Source organism: Pelophylax lessonae (assembly GCF_965119305.1).
Source record: "Pelophylax lessonae genome assembly, chromosome: 5".
NCBI classification, from domain to species: Eukaryota; Metazoa; Chordata; class Amphibia; order Anura; family Ranidae; genus Pelophylax; species Pelophylax lessonae.
Genome location: NC_138772.1, coordinates 393131898 through 393155904, shown reverse-complemented (window position 1 = coordinate 393155904; position 24007 = coordinate 393131898). Strand labels below are relative to the sequence as shown.

General features: G+C 46.7%; 1 protein-coding gene across 1 annotated transcript in view; it reads left to right on the top strand.

Annotated features, from left to right (window-relative positions):
* Positions 1-24007, top strand: part of SMCHD1 (structural maintenance of chromosomes flexible hinge domain containing 1) — a 1054086-nt gene that overhangs the window by 746390 nt on the left and 283689 nt on the right. Inside the window, exons 34-35 of the mRNA XM_082259552.1 lie at positions 2615-2730; positions 23836-23897. Coding sequence (XP_082115678.1) covers positions 2615-2730; positions 23836-23897 — 178 coding nt within the window. The remainder of the gene's footprint in view (positions 1-2614; positions 2731-23835; positions 23898-24007) is intronic.

Sequence of the window (24007 nt, the reverse complement as noted above, 5' to 3'; positions counted from 1 at the left end):
CAATCATCGTCACTTGTCACCTCATCAATCATCGTCACTTGTCACCTCATCAATCATCACCTGTCACCTCATCAATCATCGTCACCTGTCACCCCATCAGTCATCGTCACCTGTCACCCCATCAGTCATCGTCACCTGTCACCCCATCAGTCATCGTCACCTGTTTGCCATATGCATTCAATCACTTACTGACCGCCTAACGACTATATGCGTCGGCCATTAAAAGCTAAATACTGGGGTTATGGCAGCAGATAGCCCCCATAACCCCGGTATTTTTTGAAACGGCGGGTGGTCGGCTTTCAGATAAGGGTGGTCCCAGTGGCGGATTCGCCGCGGAATTACCCTTACGGTGCAGGGGAAGAGGTGCCCCCCCCCCCCTCCTGCCGCGTCCCAGACGTTTTCCCAGCTTACCGGACCCGCCGGCAGCGGGGAAAACTATCCGGTCCCGGATCCTCAGAGACAGGAAGTCGAGTGAGGGCAAGATGGCCCTCACTCGACTCTATGGTCTTGGAGGACCGGAGCTACGTCAAAAGACGTTGCCTAGCAACCGGTTTAAAGGGCCGCTTTTTTTTTTTTCTTTTTTTTTTTTCCTCTTTCAACAATTTTTTTTTTCTTTTTTAGTGTAGTTGTGAGGTGTGAGGTCTTTTTGACCCCAGATCTCACAATAAAGAGGACCTGTCATGCCTATTTCTATTACAAAGGATGTTTACATTCCTTGTAATAGGAATAAAAATGATCAAAACTTTTTTTTTTTTTTAAACTGTGTAAAAATAAAAAAATAATAAAATAAATAGGAATAAAAAATTAAAGCGCCCTGTCCCCTTTAGCTCGCGCGCAGAAGCAAACGCATACGCAAGTCCCGCCCACATATGTAAACGGTGTTCAAACCATACATGTGAGGTATCGCCGCGATCGTTAGAGCGAGAGCAATAATTTGAGCCCTAGACCTCCTCTGTAACTCTAAGCTAGTAACCTGCAGAAATTTTTAAAATGTTGCCTATGGGGATTTTTAAGTACCAATGTTTGGCGCCATTCTGTGAGCATGCGCAATTTTGAAGCATGACATGTTGGGTATCTTATTACTCGGCGTAACATTATCTTTCACATTATGGAAAAAAATTGGGCTAAATTTACTGTTTTCTTATTTTTTAGTTCAAAAAAGTGAATTTTTTTCAAAAAAATCGCATTTGGAAGACTGCTGCGCAAATATGGTGTAATAAAAAATATTGCAACAATCTCCATTTTATTCTCTAGGGTCTCTGCTAAAAAAAAATATATAATGTTTGGGGGTTCCAAGTAGTTTTCTAGCAAAAAAAAATGATTTTAGCTTGTAAACACCAAGTGTCAAAAATAGGCCCAGTCTTAAAGTGGATAAATGGACAACTTTGTGTAAAGCGCTACTTGGATGTTAGGCATATGTATGTGGCCAGGCTGTGAAAAAGTATTACACATGTGGTATCACCATACTCAGGAGGAATAGCAGAATGTATTTTGGGGTGCAATTTTTGCTATGTACATGCTATGTGTTAGAAATATTGCATAAATGGACAGCTTTGTGTAAAAAAAAATTTGTTTTCATTTTCTTTCCACATTTTCCAAAAACTTGTGGAAAAAAATGACATATTCAAAAGACTCATTATGCCTCAAAAATTATACGTTGGGCTGTTTGCTTTCCAAAATGGGGTCATTTTATGGGGGTTTCCATTGTCCTGGTGCTCCAGGGCCTTCAAAAGTGCGATAGGTTGTCAGGAAATTATATGTGTAATTTGTGCTCCTAGAATGCCGGACGCTGCTACTTGGATGTTAGGCCTCTGTATGTGGCCGGGCTATGAAAAAGTCTCACACATGTGGTATCGCCATACTCAGGAGGAGTAGTAGAATGTGTTTTGGGGTGTAGTTGCAAGTATACATGTGCTGTGTGAGAGAAATAACCTGTTAATACGGCAATTTGTAAAAAAAAAAAAATCTTCATTTTGCAAAGCATTGTGGGAAAAAATTACAACTTCAAAAAACTCACCATGCCCCTTATTAAATACCTTGGAATGTCTACTTTCCAAAAAGGGGTCATTTGGGGGGTATTTGTACTTTCCTGACTTTTTAGTGTCTCAAGAAATGAGATAGGCCTTCAGTACATCAGGTGTGATCAAGTGTGATCAATTTTCAATGATTCGCACCATAGCTTGTGGACTCTATAACTTTCACAAAGACCAAATAATATACACTTACTTGGGTTATTTTTACCAAAGATAAGTAGCAGTATAAATTTTGGCCAAAATTTGTGAAGAAAAATGACTAATTTGCAAAATTTTTTTAAAGAGACAAAGAAAAATTCGTTTTTTCACGATATTTTCAGTCTTTTTTTATTTATAGCACAAAAAATAAAAAACCCAGTATTGATCAAATACCATCAAAAGAAAGCTCTATTTGTTTGAAAAAAAGGACACAATTTTTGTATGGGTACAGTGTTGCATGACTGAGTAATTCTCAGTCAAAGTGTGAGAGCGCTGAAAGCTGAAAATCGGTCTGGGCAGGAAGGGGGTGAAAGTGCACTGTAGGCAAGTGGTTAAGTCAACTGAAAAACTGTAATTAACTGGTCTTTTGTGTGCTTATCTAGACTTTGTAGTAAGTGTTCTTTCTGAAGATGGAGAAGTCATTAAAAACCTCAGTCAAGCTAACTGCTCCATGAAAATCTGGAAGGCTCATTCAATAGGGGCGAAACCTCCAGCTACTGTGAGTAATTTGTACATATTACTATGCATTCAGTAAATTGAATCCGGTTAATAATTGGTATTATTTTTATCTTTACTCACATGAGAATGTTTAGTTTAGTGTCTGGTGTGGTGTTTGCATATTTCTTGTTGCCCCTCACTTTTGTCCCATAAAGTCTAGATTTCTCATTTTCTAGGGCCAGATACATTAATAAAACTGTGTACACAGAGGCTTACATTTTAATAATGTATAGTTACTAAGAAAAAATACCAAACTTCAAAAACAACCACAAACTTTTTTTTTTTTTTTTGCCTGGAAAGAATGTACTGTTTGAACAAATGTTCACTCAGTCAATACCACTATGAACCTGCTAGGTACTGCTTGTCCTGTCTCTGAAAACTCACTTTGAGAGTAGGCTGGCTGGTCTGAGCACCATTAGCTACATCAATTAGTTAGGTCATTAGATGCTTGTAAAATTTCCCTGTTCCTTTCCAGTTTTCCACCATGGAAGAGGTTAATGCTGTGATAAATAACACAGGGTGGGTTATTTTCAGTCTCTAATACCGTGGTTCTTTTGCGCTAACCATTCCTAACTTGAGCTGGCAATACAGTACTCCGTTTGAAACAAGTGAAAATTAAAAATTAAATCTGTGAATATAGTGTAGTGCTCTAACCCTAAAGTCTACATTTACCAAATCAACAATACATATTTCTACTACATTGCGCTACATTACCATATCTCTCATACACTTACAAAAAAAATCCACCAATTTGTAATACAGTATTTATACACATGAAAGTGATCCAACAGGCCATGTGCTCCTTCAAACAAACGATATCCGTGCAATCTGTAACAGTTCCCGCTATCAGAATCACTGCTCCTTTTTGCCTGGCCCTACACTAATAATTATCAGTTATGGAAAGGCAAGCTTGTGTCTCCACCATAGGAGGGGCGACTGGCATCAGGGCTTATAAGGATGTGAGGTAATGAATCAGTGGATACTATTTGGGATTGGTACACCCTGGTCTGTGCTTTTCCTCCTCTGAGGCTTCTTCCTCATCTGCTTTGTAGGATCCATATGGAGAGCATTCCAGTGATCCTCGTTGCTCTGCACTACCCCAGGTGGATATGGTAAACTATACTGGTAAGACTCATGGCAGACAGTCAGTGAGCCCTAAATGATCATCAGGACCTATTGTCTCAAGGACAAATGTATCATCCTTATCCTTCAATCACTGGTTTTAATTGAATAGCTGTTGAAGCCCAGGGTTTGAGTGATGGAGCATCTATGAATCTGATTCCTATGATGCTAAAGGCTAGGAAGCCTCTTTCTTGCAAAATCTATCTTTGGACTCACTCGGTGTGAGTCTCAGGGTTCCACCCTGAAGTTTCTTTCTGAGACATATCCTCTCCTCCTCATAGCTGAGTCTAGATCAGTGCTTGGCGCTATCAGGAACAGGTTTCTGTCCTTTCTATCTTGTTTTAGAGGCTTTTTGCCTCTTACATCTTGATTTAAGACCTTTGTCCCATGTAGCTTCTCCTGTGATTGTGTGGCATCTTAATCCCTTCTCTCTGCACTTCGGAAAACATCACTTGATCCTATTAGGGACTTTTTTTTTCTACTCTCAAAGCAAAAAGAATACGAAACGTACATCTCATGCGCATATATATATGTAACGGTATTGCTAAAACCAGATAAAGACCCCTCGCACTGTACCAGCTACAGACCAATATCACTTCTAAATACGTATCTGAAGCTTTTTCCAAAAATACTAGCACTAAGACTTCTACTGTATTTGTAGAGGGCTCTTCGTCTTGATCAATTGGGGTTTGTGCCTGGCAGAGAAGCGAGGGACAATACCACTAGAGTGCTTAATCTTATTAATTTTTGTAACTCTTCATCATTCCCTGCGCTCCTACTATCCACAGATGCCGAGAAGGCATTTGATAGGGAAAGTTGAAGATTTATAAGGAGTATCTTTCAGTACATTGAGGTAGAGACAAATGCAACGAAATGGATAGATTACTTGTATGAATACCGGATAGCTGCAGTCAAAGCTAATGGGGCTATATGTACTGACTTCACTTTAGCCAATGGAACGCGGCAGAGTTGTCCCCTCTCCCCGCTAATTTTTATACTCACCCTGAAGCCGTTGTGAAGGCATATTAGATAAATTCCCGACATGGCAGGAATACAGGTGGGGAATGTAGCAGATGATTTACTTTTTTTTTTTTTTTTTGTGGCCAGCCCAGAAATATCACCTAATCTAATTAACCACTTGCCTACTAGGCCTATTTTTGACATTTGGTGTTTACAAGCTAAAATCAGTTATTTTTGCTAGAAAACTACTTAGAACCCCCAAACATTATATATTTTTTTTTAGCAGAGACCCTAGAGAATAAAATGGAGATTATTGTAATATTTTTTATCACACCGTATTTGCACAGCGGTCTTCCAAACGCAATTTTTTTGGAAAGAAAATCACTTTTTTTAATTAAAAAATAAGAATCCAGTAAAGTTAGCCCAAATTTTTTCCATAATGTGAAAGATAATGTTACGCCGAGTAAATAGATACCCAACATGTCATGCTTCAAAATTGCGCACGCTCACGGAATGGCGACAAACTTTGGTACTTAAAAATCCCCATAGGCGACATTTTAAAAATTTCTACAGGTTGCCATCTTAGAGTTACAGAGGGGGTCTAGGGCTCAAATTATTGCTCTCGCTCTAACGATCGCGGCGATACCTCACATGTGTGGTTTGAACGCCGTTTACATATGTGGGCGGGGTTTCCGTACGCGTTCGCTTCTGCGCGTGAGCTAACGGGGACAGGGCGCTTTAATTTTTTTTTTTTTTTTTTTACTATTTATTTTATTTATTATTTTTTATTTTTACACCGTTTAAAAAAAAAAAATGATAATTTTTATTTCTATTACAAGGAATGTAAACATTCCTTGTAATAGAAATAGGCACGACAGGACCTCTTTTTTGTGAGATCTGGGGTCAAAAAGTCCTCAGATCTCACAAGTACACTAATAAAGATAGAAATAAAAAAAAAAGAAAAAAAAAAAAGGGACCTTTAAGCCGGTTGCTAGGCAACGACGTTTGCCGTCACTCCAGTCCTCCAAGACAATAGAGTCGAGTGAAGGCAAGCTTGCCCTCACTCGACATCCTGTCTGTGAGGATCCGGGAGCCGATCGTTTTCCCCGCTGCCGGCGGGTCCGGTAAGCGGGGAAAAGGACAGGGACGCGACGGGAGGTGGGGGGGCACCTCTTCCGCCATCCCGGAGGGTGATCTCGCGGCGGACTGGGACCACCCTTATCGGAAAGCCGATTGCCTGCAGTTTAAAAAAATACCAGGGTTATGGCAGCTATCTGCTGCCATAACACCGGTATTTAGCTTTAAACTCAGGACGTATATATACAGTGGCCGGTAGGGAGGTGGTTAAAGAACTGGACTTTTATTCACAAAAGTCAGATTATAAAATTAACCTTGTAAAATCTGAAGTAATGAATCTTACACTGAAGATAGAATATCTACTTTATATTCGAACTTGCAGTTTGGATGGGTGTCAGAGAAGCTCAAGTATCTAGGCATTTATCTTACGTACTTGCTTACTAATATATTTCAATGTAATTTTTCCACAGATACTGTGTAGTATTAGACGAGATCCCAGACCTGGTCTGGGAAAAATCATATTGTAAAGATTAATGTGCTTCCTAGACTGCTGCACCTCTTTCAGACTCTTCCAATCTTAGTTCTGAATAGTTTTCTAAGACAAATTAAACAAGAATATTTACAATTCCTTTGGTCAGACAGCCCACCTAGGATTAAAACAGAAATACTGACTATGCCTAAAGGTTCTGGAGGTATGGGACTTCCAGACCCAGTTCGATATTACCAAGCTTCACATTTGTCCCGTATCTTGGGTTGGTGTAACCATTCTAAGGAGAAAAGCTGGGTATCCCTTGCGCAATCTAATCTGCGATCTAATCTTCCACTTAAGGCCCTCCTGTAGCTTGGTAACTCATGCCTAGCTTCAGTAAAAGATCACCCCACTCTTGGAGCCACCTATAAAATTGCTCAGGCTCTAAGAACTAAGGTGATAAAATCTTCACCAACATCACTCGTGGTGCCAGTGATTGGAAGTTGAGACTATCCACCAGGACTGTCTGATCCTAAATTTCAGCATCTAACTGAAATAAACAAGTTCAGACGGCGGGATTTTAGGAATTTGAACGACTGGAAACCCATTGCTGATATTCAATTCATGATCTCACCTCCCCTCCCTCTAAGGCAAACGATCCAAATATGGCACTATCTATCTTCGTTTTCTCTTTATCCAAAATCTCATGATTCACCTACATTGTTTGAGCAATAGTGCATAACAGGCCAAAGGATACAAGAGGGCCTTTCAAGGACATATACTGCATTAGTTGCTCCTTAGGATTCACTTACACCATCCTTTATTACGGCATGGGAAAAAGATCTAAATACAACATTATACACTAATCAAAGAGACTTTCTCTTACGTCCTTTGACAGACGCAGCTCTTAATGCTTCTTCACTAATTGGTTATGCGCCATCTACAGGAGTAGACAAGGCAGTGAAAAGTTTTAACTCGACACGCCTATAGGGGCTGTCCCTTACGACATAACCCCAGACACACTGTGCTCTCAAATCAGTTTCTTGCTGCCTAGTTAAGGAGTAGGACCTAGGTTTCCTGCTGGGACTCCGGTCTCAGTTTTTTGTTTTTAAGAATGTTTATGTTTATTTCTCTTTTCTCACTATCGCTAGCTAGTGTCAGGGGGATCCTCCTGGTGAACTACAAGCGACAGCCGGGCTAGGGTTTCACACTAGATACTCTAGATCCTTATGGTCTCCCAGCCTGGCCAACGAGCCTGAGCAGGTTGTGGTCCACCCAGGCCTCGCCACGACAGAGCTCTGGTGGATGGGGACGAGCCTGCGAGCGGATGTCTTGCCGGGACGCATCGACCTGGAATGCCCTGAGTCGTAGCGTACCCTTCTTGGCTGGCAGCACCCCAACTCAGGGTGGGAGGCGAGCTGTTTCGGAGCAGAGCCCACCCAATCCATGGTATGGTGAGTGATGCAACGCCCCCCGTGTCCCTGTAGCAGACCTCTGAGGGGGAGCTGTGGGCCCACTCCTTGGGATAACAGGGCTGTGTTTATCTGAAAGATCCCCCAGGCCTATCAGGACAGCAAAGGAATAAAACAAGTATAATGGAGAGGCTGCACACCCCAAATACGAACTAGCAAATGGAAGTACACAAGTACAAACCCCCAGGGGTTTTATGGCAGCAGTGAAAATTTGTATGAAATGTACGAAACTGTAATTTTATTTTTTAAAATTCCTTTATTCATAAATGGAAGAAATGTAAAAAACATTCATGGTTCTTGCATCTCTTATGTGATGATCTATATTATGCGATTATCATTTTTTGTTGTTACATCATGTTATTCCACTTGTAACCAGAGCTCATAATTTATCTTATTTCCCTCTTGGGAATTTTTTTACCATGTATGTTTTTTACATTTCTTCCATTTATGAATAGAGGAATTTTTAAAAATAAAATTAGTTTCGCACATTTCATACAAATTGTCACTGCTGCCATAATGGTCTATCAGGACAGGACCTGCCCTCCCCGCACCCGCTGGGGGCGCTATAGTCGGCATCTGACGCCTGGGGGGTATTGAAGATGTTACCTTGTCCTGGGGGGTCCCTTTAGGTGGATTCCCACGGTGGTCTCATCACTGGGTTCCTGAGCGCTTGGTGCCATTTTCGGCCATCGTTTTAAGTGTGAGCATAGGCCGCTCTGTGTAAAGGCAGCAGCCATTTTCCCTTAGCTTCTTATACCTTTTCTATTGGCACCATTTTTTTGTAGCCTGAGGCTACACAGGCGGTGTTCGGCCCCTAGTGGTAATATATCACTTCCTGTCAGACGTTTCTCAATGCTGAAGACTGACTGCAGACTGGCTGCTTCTCAGAGGTGGTAAAGTAAGGGTTTTTTTTTTTTTTTGGTCCTTTGGGCATTCCCCGGGCACACTTTGCTCCTGCCCACCTTTAAAGGGGGACTCCGGATATAGCACAGTGCGGACAGTGATCGTGATTTAAAGGGACAGTACACTCATTTTTTTTACTTTATTGCTAAATGGAGTTCCAAGGCGTAAATTTCCCCTCTGATTTTATGTGTGCATCCGGGCCATACGGATTGCCATCTCTCGTGTCTCTGTCTGCAGCCTTAGAAACTCTGGCGTCAAAGGTGGACCTTGTGATGAAACAAGTAACTACCCAAAATATGGCTGATGCCTTCTCAGTCTTCTGATTCAGAGCCTGATATGGTCGCCATGGACAATCCCATACCTGAGGGATCTCTGTCCTCAGTCTGATGGTGAGGAGGATGTGTCCTCCTCAGCTGCAGTGCGGGAACGCGCTCTGGTGGAAGCACTGATTCGTTCAGTCAGAGAAACTTTGTAACCGAATATTACTTTACTTGGACAATAAAACGTATGTAACGTATTTCACTATGGCGGGCATTGTTTCCTTTTTTTGATGAGGGGAATACAGCCAGCAATTTATTACCAGCATCCCTGCAGAGACATAAGAACAGCATTGGAGCTGCAGTATTGGAGTTGAAAGGGCACAGCATCTGTGTATAGGCTCTATATACACAGTGTTCCGGTGAGTGGGAACACTTTGGGGGTCACCGACACTTTGAGTGAAACGGAGCACTGGAGCACTTTCCACACAGCCACTTTATGAACTGTGCACGTTTTTGAAGGACACTTATTTTGATATATGCATAGTTATATATATTTATTTATTGATTACTCACGTATATGTTGGCACGATTGGCACTCAGAACTTTATATATACAATATTAATTGTATATTTTTTTAATATTTATCGATATACTTTTTACACATATTTGCGACACTCGATGATGAGCCCACACAGTCAGGAAAGCGGGTGGTCTTTGTCTCCCGCAAAGCCCAGAAGTCGGGTTTGGTGTCTCCTTGTCCCGAGGACTTTCACGATATTGTGAATGAGCATTGGCGATGCATTAAGCACGTGCTAGTGTTGCCCAAGCGCTTTCAGCGACGTTACCCCTTCGCTGACTCGGTTTCAAATCATTGGACGGTGTCACCTAAGGTGGATCACACTGTTTCCCGGTCTAAAAAAATCTACTGTGGTACCGGTGGAAGACTCCCCGGTGTTTAAGGACCCGGTGGACAGGCAAATGGAATCCTTTTCCCGCCACCTTCACTTGTTGGTGGGCTCGATTCTGAAACCTGTATTTGCGTCCGTCCTGGTTTCTCAGACGGTTATGGAATGGGTCAAGGGTAACTTGAATGCTGAGTCGGTTCCTCCAATTCAAATTGAGCTCATAGATAAGATGGCCCAGGCATACCTGTGTGATGCGGCCCTAGACGCGGCTCCTCTGGTTGCCAGGGTGTCTGCGGTGGGGACTGCCATACGCCGCATGGTATGGCTGAAGAGCTGATCCGCAGACCAGGCTTCTAAGAAAGCCTTAACTGATCTTCCCTTTTCGGGTGAACGCCTGTTTGGTGACTCTTTGGATGAGTTAATCAAGGGCCTGACGGGGGGGTAAGAGTACTCTTCTTCCCCAATCCTCTTAAGGTAAAGCGCCTCGGAGTAAGCGGGGGAGCACTTTCAATTTGTGGCATTACCCTTTGGTCTAGCTTCCGCTCCCAGAGTCTTCACCAAGGTTTTGGCCCCGGTGCTGTCTTTGCTACACAGAAAGGGGATTGCGATCCTCGGGTATCTGGACAATCTCCTGTTGAAGGCAAGCTCTCCTGCCACCCTGTTTGACGACCTGGCATTCATGGTTCAGACACTTCAGGAGCTCGGGGGGGAACCATCAACTTCCAGAAGTCTGCACTGACCCCGTCAGTGCTTCTGATTTACTTGGGCATGATCTTAGACTCCTCTCAGGCAAGGGTCTTTCTCCCCGAGGAAAAACTCCAGACCTTGCAGGGCGAGATCAAGATGCTGATGGACAACGATCTCTCCTCCCTGCGGACTTGTATGAGGTCCCTGAGGCTGATGGTGTCGACCTTCAAGGTGGTTCCATTTGCCCAATTTCACACAAGGACTCTACGAGCAGAGATTCTTGTCAAGTGGAACAAAGGCCCGCAGTCCTTGCACAGAATGATATGTCTAAACCGTCTCACAGGGTCGATGCTCTCGTGGTGGCTTCTGTCGCCCGCTCTGAGCCAGGGCGGGTCCTTTCTGCCGCTGTTGTGAATGGTGGTAACCACGGATGCCAGCCTGTCAGGCTGGGGTGGAGTGCTGAACAATCTCTGTGTCCAGGGTGTGTGATCAACGGAGGAATCATCCTTACCGATCAATATCCTGGAGCTCAGGGCGATTAAGCTCTGCCTGCTCCACAAACCGCTCTACCTTTTTGTTCAGACGTGTTGGTGGTGCCTTGGAGCCATTATTGGCTGATTTATGCCTTTCCTCAGATTGAACTCGTGTCACAGTTCCTCCGCAGGTTGGGGGTTGAAAAGGTGCCGGCGATTCTGGTAGCCCCAGACTGGCCTCGCCGGTCTTGGTACGCAGACCTGATAAAGATGGTCGTCAAGCTTCCCTGGTGGCTGCCTCTGAGAGAGGATCTGCTGTCTCAAGGGCCGATCTTCCATCCTGCTTTACGGTCGCTGGCTTTAACGGCGTGGCTGTTGAAGGCCAGGTGTTGAGAAACAGAGGTCTCTGATTCTGTGATTCCTACCTTGTTGAGAGCTAGGAAGGCGACTTCCAGGAAGATTTATCATCACACTTGTATAATGCCTGGTGTGAATCGCAAAAGTTGCATCCTCGCTCGTTTTCGGTGGCGAGGGTCTTTGCCTTCTTGCAGATAGGGGTTGAGCACCGCTTGGCCTTAGGCACGATAAAAGGTCAGGTGTTGGCATTAGCCATTTACTTCCAACGCCCCTTGGCGAGTAATTCCTTGATCCGTACCTTTATTCAAGTTATGCGTCATCTGGCTCTGCCGAGGAGATCTCCTTTGCTGCCGTGGGATCTGAATTTGGTTTTGTCTGTTCTTCAACGGCCTCCCTTTGAAAATATTAGGGAGATATTTCTGCCCCTGTTGTCTCAGAAGGTTGCCTTTCTGGTAGCTATCACTTCTGCCCGCAGAGTGTCTGAGTTGGTGGCTCTGTCCTGCCGTTCGCCATATTTGGTCGTTCATAGGGATAAGGTTGTTCTTCAACCTAGTCAATCTTCTCTCCCTAAGTTTCTTCTTTCCACCTCAACGAAGATATTGTGTTACCTTCACTCTGTGCTAAGCTCAAGCATCCCAAGGAATTTGCCTTGCATTCGCTGGATGTGGTTGGGGCGATCTGGGTTTATCTGTCAGCCACAGAGTCTTTTTGGACATCTGATTTTTTGTTTGTCTTTCCTGAGGGATCTCGCAAGGGTTCGGCTGCATCTGCTGCGACCATATCAAAATGGATCAGGCATACAATTGTTCAGGCCTATTCATTGAAGGGTCAGGTACCGCCTTTCCCTGTGAGTGCGCATTCTACTAGAGCGCTTAGTGCCTCTTCGGCTTTTCGCCATCAGGCTTCTGTTGTTCAGGTGTGTAAAGCAGCGACTTGGTCGTCTGTACACACTTTTACAAAATTCTATAAAGTTGGCTTAATGGCATCCTCGGATGCCTCCTTTGGCCGCAAGGTTTTGCAGGCTGCTGTTTATAGAGACTTGTTTTTTTCTCTTTAAGAGGTTGATTTTTTTCTTTTGTGGGTAAGTTCCTGTTGGTATTGGGTGAGCTTTTTGTAGCCCAGTTGGCTAAGTTTTTAGCCTTGGAAATACGTTAACAGTTTTGGGTTGTGTTCTTCCCACCCCTCATGCCGACACTGCTTTGGGATGTCCCATTAGTGAAGAAGCATTAAGAGCTGCGTCTGTCATAGGACGTAAGAGAAAATTGGATTTTTGTGAGAACTTGCTGTAAAATCCTTTTCTCTGAATCCTTTGACAGACGCAGCTCCCGCCCCTCTATTTTGGGGTTGATTGTGTCTTTTTTCACTGCTTGCGACGAAACTGTTTTGAGAGCACAGTGTGTCTGGGGTTATGTCGTAAGGGACAGCCACTATAGACGTGTCAAGTGAAAACTTTTCACTGCCAAGTCTACTCCTGTAGATGGCGCATAACCCATTAGTGAATAAGCATTAAGAGCTGCGTCTGTCAAAGGACTCAGAGAAAAGGATTTTACGGTAAGTTCTTACAAAAATCGAATTTCTCTTACCTCCTCCGACAATCGCCACCTCCTCTAAGTCATCACTATTGGGTATTGACTTCCGCTCCGCAGGAGTAGCTAGGCATAAGACTTAGTCAAAAGAACAAAAGCATTTGCATATACACACCCATGGGGGCTGTCCCACTAGTCAATACCCCCCTGCAGTGACCACTCCCAACTCAGTTTGTTTCTGTCTAGCGTCAGTAGTATTTAGGTTCTCCCTGTGCTGGGGCTACAGTCTCAGCCTTCTAATCTTTTTATTTGATTTCTTTTGAAAAATGTCAGTTTTCTCTTGTTATACTAGCTGTTTATTTTGTCAGCTTTAGTTATAGTCGACTCTTCAGATGAAGATGGATTCATGCGGAGCTGGGATTCAGACTGACCGCCCTTGTTCTCCAGGGCAGAGGGGCAGATGGACCCCCAGCCCGCCATCGAGCGTTCAGCCATGGTTCGTCCTGGCATTATGAACGACCCTTCCCTGCTCGCAGCAGGGATGCAGCTGTGAGGTGGCTACCTCACTGGACTCATCTGCGATACTGCAGTGTAATGTTCCTGGCTAACGGCATTCCCTGTCAGATGAGGACAGCGGCTTTCCGTTCTGAGAGGCACCCCACGCCATCTGGTACAGGTAAGTACTTCTGTGTGGGGCCTCTGTCCGGGGTGGCAGTCCTATGTTGCTGTGTGTCCCCCATGTCTGTGCCGGTGTGGGGCTCCCTGTTGCGATCCCTGAGGGGTCTTTTTTTGTACATGCGCTGCGGTGCTGTGTATATTTGGGGGGGGGCCCTTCCCCTGTGTCACTTCGGTGTGTTTCTGGGGGTGCAGACGATGTGTGTGGCGGCCGCAGTGGGGAGAAAACCGCGTGGTCCGCCATCTTTAATTTGGGCATGCATGTCTGGCTTCACTGTGGGCTACTTTACATGCTGTTTTGGCGCCAGCCGACCCCATCTTGCGTGTGGCAGAACGATCGTTCTGAGCACATGTTCGGCGGCCATTTTCCCGAAGCTTCCCATTCAGTTTTATGGGCAGCCATTTTCCCTGGGTTTCATTGCAGCTATAGCTCAGCCTCTTATGACCTCACTTCCTTTTCCTCTGAAGCAGCGATTGATGTGGTAACACTGTGGGGCTCTGCAGACTGTCTCTCCCATAACCTTCTGCTTTGTGTCATTCTGGCTCAGTTTCTTCTTCTTTTGGGGGTCTTTTGCCCTGTACATATAGCGGTGGGCTGCGCACACCACATCGGTTTTAAAGGGCCAGTACCTTTTATTGCACTGTTAATTTCTGACTTGGGCGATGGAATCTCAGGACAGCAAATTCCCTACAGATCTGGTGGGGGACCCCAGTCCTGCTGGGGCCCCTGTTATACCTGATTTAACCGCCGTAGTGTCGTCTTTAGTGTCCAAGATGGAAGTGCTGATGGCTGAACGTGCTGCTAGGAAAAGGCCCAGATTATCTTTCTCCTCTGATTCAGATGGTGATGTGGCTGCTGTGGCGGGCGTGCCCTTTTCAGGGTCTCGCTCATCCCTGGACCCTCTGGGGTCTGAGGGGGAGGCGGAGGTGGAGGGGGTTGATGTTTCTCCCCCGGGTCGCCTGAGTAACGCGCGACCATGGATGAGTTGATTTCTTCTGTGAAAGAAACACTACACTTGGAGGATGAGCCCAGTCCTCCGGGCATTGTGTCCTCTTTTGGTACACACAGGACCCGCAAGTCGGCGCAGGTTTTTCTCTGCCCCGCTGAGTTTCTTTACACTGTAAATGAGCTGTGGTGCACTTTAAAACGTCCATTCATGGTACCGAGTCGGTTTAAGTTGCTTTATCCCTTTGCACCGGCTACGGAATCGCGATGGTGTGTGCCTCCACAGGTGGATCACACTGTGGCCGTGTTGAACAAGGCTACCTTGGTTCCCACTTTGGAGACACCGGTTTTTCGGGATCCCACGGACAGGAGGTTGGAGTCTCTAGCCCGCCATTCCTACACGGTGGTGGGTTCCTTGCTCAAACCTGTTTTTTCGCTCCCGTCCTGGTGGCTCAGGCGGTGGCGGATTGGACTAAGGTGCTTAGATTCCTCGCGTCTGATTCTGCCCCATCCGCCACTTTGGCTATGGTGGACCAAATTCACCAGGGAGTCATGTATTTGTGCGATGCGGCCTTAAATGAGGCCCCCTTGGTTGCACACCTATCTAGTGTTGCGGTGCTTAACCGTCGCTTGATCTGGCTGAAGAGCTGGTCAGCTGACCAGACGTCACGGAAAACAGTTGCTGATTTTCCCTATGCAGGTTCTCGCCTTTTTGGTGAGGCTTTGGATACCTTGGTAAAAGGCATCACGGGGGGGTAAGAGCACCATGCTGCCCCAGAACCCGAAGAACAAGTCCTTTCGTGGCAAACAGGGTCCCATCTCTCGACCCAATCAGGGGTCCTTTCGTGCCATTCGGAATCAAACCAAGCGCAAGCCCTTCAAGGGCCAGGGTAGACAGAAGAAGCCCTGGGCGGGCAAGCACAGATTCTTTCCCTCAAATCTTCATTTGACTCCAAGGCATCTTCAGGAACTGCATCAAGCGGTGCAGGACCTTCTTGCCCAGGGGGTAATTGTCCCGGTGCCTCATTGGGACAAGTTTCGGGGGTTTTACTCCAATCTGTTCACTGTGCCCAGAAAGGAGGGCAAGGTACGTCCTATTCTGGACCTAAAAGCGCTGAACCGCTTCGTGCGCGTTCGGAAGTTCCGTATGGAATCTCTCCGCTTGGTGGTGGCCTCCCTGAGTCCGGGGGAATTCCTGGCCTCTATAGCCCTGAAGGATGCGTACCTACACATCCCCATTTTCGAGTGTCACCAGAGGTACCTTCGGTTCGCTATAGCGAAGGACCACTATCAGTTTGTGGCGTTACCTTTCGATCTCGCTTCGGCTCCAAGGGTCTTTACCAAAGTACTGGCGCCTGTTCTGGGCCTGCTACGGGCACAGGGCATTGCGGTCTTGGGGTATCTGGACGATCTCCTCCTAAGATCGAGTGTCCGCCAGGCCCTACTGCGCGATCTGTCCACCACGGTACAGACGCTCCAGGAGTTCGGATGGACCATCAACGTACATAAGTCGACCTTGTCTCCATCGGTTCATCTTCCCTATCTGGGAATGATCCTGGACTCTGCTCAGGCAAAGGTGTTCTTACCGGAGGACAAGCTCCGGACCTTACAGGACGAGATCAGGTCCCTCAGGGACAAACCATCTTTGTCACTCAGGACCTGTATGCGGTGCCTGGGGTTGATGGTATCGGCCTTCGAGGCGATACCCTTTGCTCAGTTTCACACGCGGTCTCTTCAAGCGGAGATCCTGGCCAGGTGGGACAGACTACCTCAGTCCCTGGATCTGAGTGTCTCATTGAGTCACCGAACCAGAATGGATCTTCTGTGGTGGCTCCAGTCCCCGACGGTGTCGGGAGGCAAGTCCTTCCGTCCGTTGCTGTGGACAGTGATTACCACGGATGCCAGCCTGTCGGGCTGGGGTGGTGTTTTGGGCAACCTGTCTGCCCATGGCATTTGGTCGGAGGAGGAATCCTCCCTTCCGATAAATGTGTTGGAATTGAGAGCGATAAGGCTCTGTGTCTTCCAGTGGTCGGATCGCCTTCGGGGCCGTCCCGTTCAGGTACAGACGGACAATGCTACCGCGGTGGCTTACATCAACCACCAAGGGGGCACCAGGAGTGCTCGGGCGGCCCGGGAAGTGACCGACGTTCTGTCTTGGGCCGAGACTCATGTCCCGGCAATTTCAGCAGTTCACATTCCGGGTGTGGAGAATTGGCAGGCCGACTATCTGAGCCGCCAGACCCTGGACCAGGGGGAATGGTCCCTACACCCGGAGGTCTTCCAGATGCTGTGTGCGAAGTGGGGATCCCCGGACGTGGATTTGTTCGCGTCTCGGCTAAACCACAAGGTGGAAAGGTTCGTGGCAAGAACGCGCGATCCTCTGGCAGACGCCTCGGATGCGTTGGTGGCCCCGTGGCATCAGTATCATCTGATGTATGCCTTTCCTCCGATTCAGTTGTTGTCCAGGTTCCTTCCCAGGTTGGCCTCGGAACCGCACTTGGTGATTCTGGTAGCACCGGACTGGCCGCGCCAGTCCTGGTACGCCGACCTTGTTCACCTGGTGGTGGCACCTCCTTGGCTGCTGCCACTGCGGGAAGATCTACTGTCTCAGGGACCGCTCTTCCATCCTGCTTTACAGTCGTGGGCTTTAATGGCCTGGCTGTTGAGACCCAGGTCCTGAGAGACAGGGGTCTCTCCCCTGAGGTCATTCCTACTCTGATCAAGGCTAGGAAAACCTCATCCGGTAAGACCTATTACCGTACCTGGAAAGCTTACGTTGCCTGGTGTGAGTCCAGGGGGTTCTCCCCTCGCTCATACTCGGTGTCGAGGGTGTTGGCTTTCCTCCAGTCTGGGGTGGACCAGCGCCTGGCGCTGGCCACAATAAAGGGCCAGGTGTCTGCACTGGCTGTTCTTTTCCAAGGCCCGGTGGCGTCTCATTCCTTGATTCGCACCTTCGTTCAAGGTGTGCGACATTTGGCTCCTCCCAGGAGGGAGCCTTTACCTCCATGGGACTTGAACTTGGTTCTGCCCGTGTTACAGAGTTCTCCTTTTGAGAACATCCGAAAGATATTGTTGCCTCTGCTGTCTAAGAAGGTTGCCTTTTTAGTGGCGATCACTTCAGCTCGCAGAGTGTCGGAACTGGCGGCGTTGTCTTGCCGCTCTCCTTACTTGGTAATTCACCAGGATAAGGTGGTCTTGCGACCTCATTCGTCTTTTCTTCCTAAGGTGGTCTCTGAGTTTCACCTTCATGAGGACATTGTCCTGCCTTCGCTTTGTACGAAGCCTTAGCATCCTAAGGAGGTTGCTTTGCATTCCTTGGATGTTGTCAGGGAGATCAGGGTTTACCTGTCGTCTACGGAGTCCTTTCGAAAGACGGACCCTCTCTTTGTCCTTCCTGAGGGACCTCGGAAGGGCATGGCTGCGTCTGCAGCAACCATTGCCAAATGGATCAGACAGACCATTGAACAGGCCTATGCTTTGAAGGAACGGGTTCCACCTTTCCCTGTTAAGGCGCACTCTACCAGATCTGTGAGTGGGTCCTGGGCCTATTGGCATCGTGCCTCGGTGGCCCAGGGGTGCAAGGCTGCGACTTGGTCTTCGGTGCACACCTTTTTCAAAATTCTATAAGGTAGATGTTCAGGCATCAGCTGATGCTTCCTTTGGCCGCAAAGTTCTCTGTGCGGCTGTGCCATGAGGGACCCTTGTGTTTTTTTGTGGGTCCCTGGCTGTTGGGGTGTTATCCCCTGGGTTATTTGCTTTCCTGGGCTGTTGCTCCTGTTGAGCCTTGTTTTTCTGTTGCCCAGAAGGTTCTCTTACTGTGCGTGTAAGGTTCCTTTCTCTGATGTGGGTACTGCGTTGCCTTGTCTACGGTTGCGTCTCCCACCCCTCATGTCTATACTGCTTTGGGACATCCCAATAGTGATGACTTAGAGGAGGCGGCGACTGTCGGAGGACATAAGAGAAAACTGAATTTTTGTAAAATCTTACCTGTAAAATTCCTTTCTCTGAGTCCTCCGACAGTCGCCGCCCCCGCCCCCGCCCCTGTTTTTGGGGTTTTCTTGTACACTTACTGCTATGCTACCAAACTGAGTTGGGAGTGGTCACTGCAGGGGGGTGTTGACTAGTGGGACAGCCCCCATGGGTGCGTATATGCAAATGATTTTTTTCTTTTGACTAAGTCTTATGCCTAGCTACTCCTGCGGAGCGGAAGTCAATACCCAATAGTGATGACTTAGAGGAGGCGGCGACTGTCGGAGGACTCGGAGAAAGGAATTTTACAGGTAAGATTTTACAAAAATTCAGTTTTTTCATACATAAATCATCAATATCATCAAGAATGCAGGAATCAGACTACAAGTTGCTAAGTAGATGGTATAGAACACCATAAAAATTACATAGAATGTTTCCAAACAGGGACCCTGCATGTTGGAGATGTGGAGAAATCTGAGGAACACATTTCCATATTTTTCTAATACGTCCTTATTGGCAAGATGTTTGTGCTCTAATCAAGGATCTTACTGGCCTTTAGGTTAGAATCAAGCAGTCTGCATGCTACATCTTAGCCTTCTTTTAAAGATCAGATTTCAACAATCGGCTAGGTCTTGCATACCAGCACAGTGGAAATTTACCTCTCCTCCTAGGCTTATTCACTGGATCAGACGATATATGGAGGAATTCACTGTATCAATAAATAGACACAGAAAGCTTTATTTCATATGGACTCAAATTCAAGCTCTCGGGAAGGTATCAGACTCTCTTTCATTGGTAAATGGTTTGTTTCAACAGACATACTGGCATAATCACAAGGTGAAAGCCTAAAAAAGAAAATTAATGCAGCCATCAAATTTAAGTCAGGCCATATATGGATCAAAATTTGTCCGGTTCAGCAGGGACAAGCCGAATTTTGTTCCATTTATGGGCAGAATGGTTGTACAGAAGTTGACCTACCGGCAACCACCCTGTCTAATTTTTGCTGCTCAATAAGCACTGCCAGCTATAGCCTGAAGTGCTGATCTCTGTATTTTGATTTTTGCGTAATTCTCCCCGCTATCAGAATTCAATAGCTCCGTGGGAGGGAATCAAGTCAGTTTTTTGTCATTTAAACCACTGGTTGAAAAAAATATCTGATTTATGTATAGACTGTTTAAGAATTGGTAAACTGCAACATATTTAATGTTTGCTTTTGGGTTCAATAACACTTTAAGAAATTCTTGTCTTTCTCTTTTGAGTCCAAGTAAAATGATTTATACAGTGAATGCAAAAATGGTATTTCTCTACTGTTCATCGACAGACGCAGCTTTATCTATTCAGAGACCATAGGATTATGCTCCTCCCACTAGGAATAGGCAGTAGGCATGAAAAAAGTTTAACCACGCCTATGGGGCTGTCCCTGGAGGCATACCCCCATACACTCTGCCATCAGCAAGCATTTTGTTTTTTTCCTAGTTTAAGTAATAGAACCTAGCTCCCTCCTGGGACTTTGGTCTTCGCTTTTAATGGGAATGTGTTATTAGATGTGATTTTTTTATTTTCACTAGTTAGTTTCTGAGGACGATCCAGAGGAACTACAAGCAACAGCCAGCTGCGGTTTCGCACTGGATAATCTAGATCCTTAAGGTCTCCCAGCCTGGCCAGCGAGCGTGAGCAGATTATAGTCCAGGCCTCGCAGCAACAGTGCCCTGACGGATGGGGACGAGCCTGCGAGAGTGGACAATCTCGTTGAGACGCAAACGACCTGGAATGCCCTGAGTCATAGCTTTCCCCCTGGCTGACAGCATCCCCATCCCAGGTGGTAGGTGGTCTGTTTCGGAGTGGTGCCCACCTGTTATAGTTGTATGGTGAGTAGATTGTCCCCCCAAACGCCTCTGATGGTCGCTGGGTGGATGTGGGCCCCCTCCCTGGAATAGTCGGACCCAATGGCTCCCTCAGTTCCCCTGGCCTCTCGGAGGACTGGGCCTTGATACCCCTCAGCATTCCCGTACCCCTAGCAGGTTTTTACCTTGGGGGGTGGTAATATTGCAGCCGTTGTGGCGTTTAATTGGTTTGGGGTGGCTTGTCCTGATAGGGTCCCTGTTTAGGGACCTTTCCGATGTGTGCTTTTCTAGGACCCCTATTGGGGGTCATGGAGACCGCAAGGCGCGCGGCGGGGGCCACCATTTTGTTGTGGATCATGATGTTTTCTGTTCCCATTGAAATACATGAGCAGCCATTTTCTTTATTCCCCAATCTGAATGCATTGAGCGGCCATTTTCCTGAGGTCCACTACCTGGACAGGCTTGCGGCATGGCTTTCTAATTATAGAGGTAGAGTTTGTTCTTCCTTTTCCTGGGCAGTAAATGTCACTTTCGTTTTGCGTAGCACATGCTGACATGCTGTCTCCTGAGCGGTTTGGTAACGTTTTGCTGGGGTTTTCCTGTGGTTTTTCCTCGTCCACTCTGCTATTAGTAACATTAGTCAGGGATTGAGAGCCCGCAGTAACATCGGTGGGATTGTGTTTTTGGCGGTCTTAAAGGGACACTGCTCAAATTTTTAAATCAGTGTAAAATGGAGTCCCAGGATAACATTTTACCTGCAGACCCCCTGGGAGCAACTGCACAACCTTCTGGGTCACAGTGCCAGCCTGATATCTTGCCATTTTTGCAAAATCTGATGTCTAAGGTAGATTTTGTCATTTCCAGTGTTGCCAGCCGCAAATGCCCTCTGCCTTTGCCTACATCGGCAGGGTCCTCGGACTCTGAGGCAGGTTTGGCCGCCGAAGATGTAGCCCACCCTGAGGGGTCGGTGTGTCTTCGCATTCTGACGGTGAAGAGGACCTGTCCTCATCAGCCGCCACGCGGCAATGCGCATTGGTGGAAGTTTCTGTACGGAAAACGTAAAAATTGGCTGATTATTCCACAGCACCGGGTAAGCAGGTGTCTTTTGGCTCCCGCAAATCTCATAAATTGGGCAAGGTGCTCCCTTGTCCAGAATTGTTTCATAATATTGTGGATGAACAATGTAGATGCATTGATGCCTAAGTGTTTTGCATGCCGTTACCCCTTTGCGGAGGCAGTGTCCACTAGGTGGACTGTACCGCCGAAGGTGGATCACCCGGTGTCCAGGTTAAATAAAGCGACTCTGGTACCGGTGGAAGAGTCACCAACCTTTGCGGACCCTGTGGATAGACGGGTGGCGTCTTAGTCTCGCCATCTCCTTTCGACAACGGGTCCCATTTTAAAGACTACTTTTCTGAACATTCTGGTGGCGCAGACGGCTACGGAATGGGTGAGGTTCCTGCGGTGCTGGAACGAATGAACCAGTTGGCTCAAGCCCTGGTGTACATGTGTGACACGTCCCTGGATTTGGCTCTGTTAGTGGCCAGCGGCAATGGGGATTGCTATTAGGCGCATGGCTGAAAAGCTGGTCTGCTGACGAGGCCTCCTAAAAGGCCTTGACTGATCTTCCCATTACAAGGGAAAGGCTGTTTGGATTCCCCTGCTTGCGTTGTCCCAGAAGGTGGCTTTTTGGGTGGCTATTGCTTCTGCGCGCAGGGTATCAAAATTGGCACACTGTCTTGTCGCACCCTTACTTGGTGATCCACAAAGATAAGGTGGTTCTTCGCCCCTGTCCATCATTCCTTCCAAACGTTGTCTCTGATTTCCATTTGAATGAGGACATTGTGTTGCCTTCCCTGTGTCCCAGACAGAAACATCCTAAGGAAATTACGTTGCATGCCCTGGATGTGGTTCCGGCAATTCGAGTGTACCTGCCAGCTACGCATTCTTTTAGGAAGTCAGACTCACTATTTGTACTCACGGATGGGCCTCGAAAAGGGCTGTCCACTTCGTCTGCAACCATTTCTAGATGGATCAGACAGTGACTCAGGAGTATTCGATTAAGGGTCAGGTTCCTCCTTTCCCTGTGAAGGCGCACTTCACTCTTAGTGCTTCTTGGACCTTCTATTGTCAGGCGTCAGTGACGTAGGTGTGCAAGGCGGCTATCTGGTCATCGGTGCACACTTACAGACAGTTTTAAAAAGTGGATGTGTTGGCATCTGCGGATGCCTCTTTTGGCTTGCAAGGTTTTGCAGGCTACTGTTTAGAAGGTCTGTTCTCTCTTTGGGGGAGTTATTTTCAGGTGGGCTCCAGTTGTTTTTGGTTGAGCTCCTGTTACCTGGTTGGCTACGGTTTAGCCTTAGGTAATTTTTTCTTTTGCTGTTCCCACCCTTCATGTTTTGACACAGCTTTGGGAGGTCCCACTGGTCAAGATTCTCAGGAGCTGTGTCCGTCAATGAAGAAAAGAGTAAATTGGATTTTTGACCATAAAATCACGTTCTCTGATGTTCATGGTCAGACACAGCACCCACCCCTCTATGGAGTTGTAATACTTCTCACATTGCTTGTGATAATACTTCTGACATTGTGTCACGGACCTGGGAGGAGTTGACAAGGTCGGCCTCTCTTATATCTCCTGCCCTGACCCCACTGAAGGTGAGACAGAGGGCGTCAAGGGACAGGAGGAACACGAGTGCCTGTAGTTGTTGATGGGTCAGGACAGGCAGCTTGTCTGGATCCTGGAAACTGGAACATGCAGTGATGTATGGAACAGGTGCAGCGAACAGCCAGGCAGGCACTCGGGTAGCTCTGAGAGCTGAAGTTAGAGATAGTCAGAGTTGCAGGAAAGCCAGGGTCATCAACAGGCGGTGTAGCATGTACCAAATCATAAGCAGAGCCAAAGTCGGGGATGGAGCCGGGTCAGGTTTAGCAGAGAGGCAGAAGCAGATTCCAAAGTCAAGTCCAGAACACACCAGGTCAGCAACAGGGAAGCATACAGATATCATCAGGTCACAGGGCACAGCTGAAGATCAGTCAGCTAAGGAAACAGGATTGAACTTCCTTTAAATAGCCTGTCTGGCGCCAAGTGCCGTTGTGCGTGCGCACTCGTGCGAACGCCCATTAGCCATTCTTATGGGAATAGCCTGCGCATGCGCACGGCCATGTCCCAGACGTCTCACAGGGATTCCCTGACACATTGCTTGTGATGAAACTGAGTACCTATAGCAGAAATGGGGAGTATACCTCCTGGGACTGCCCATAGGCGTAGTCAAGCTGCTTAGTAGGGAGCAGTATAACCTACTGGTCAAGATTCTCAGGAGCTGTGTCCGTCAATGAACATCAGAGAAATGGGTTTTATAGTAAGTCAAAAAATGCCATTATTTCTCTGTGCTCAAGACAAATGTTTGTGAGTCTTTTTTTGTGCAACACCTAAACATAAGTGTATTTTCTTTTATATGCAGGCAACTGTCTTTAATTGCAATAAGCCTAGAGATGGGGACAAGGATGACTGCTTCTACTTTAGGTAAGTAAAACATGTTCTCGTGTAGTAAGGCAGCAGATGTTCAGGATAGATAAGCCAAAATTATTTTTTTGGTTGCTGGTTTGGTTGGATTGTTTGGTTTGCTGAAAGGT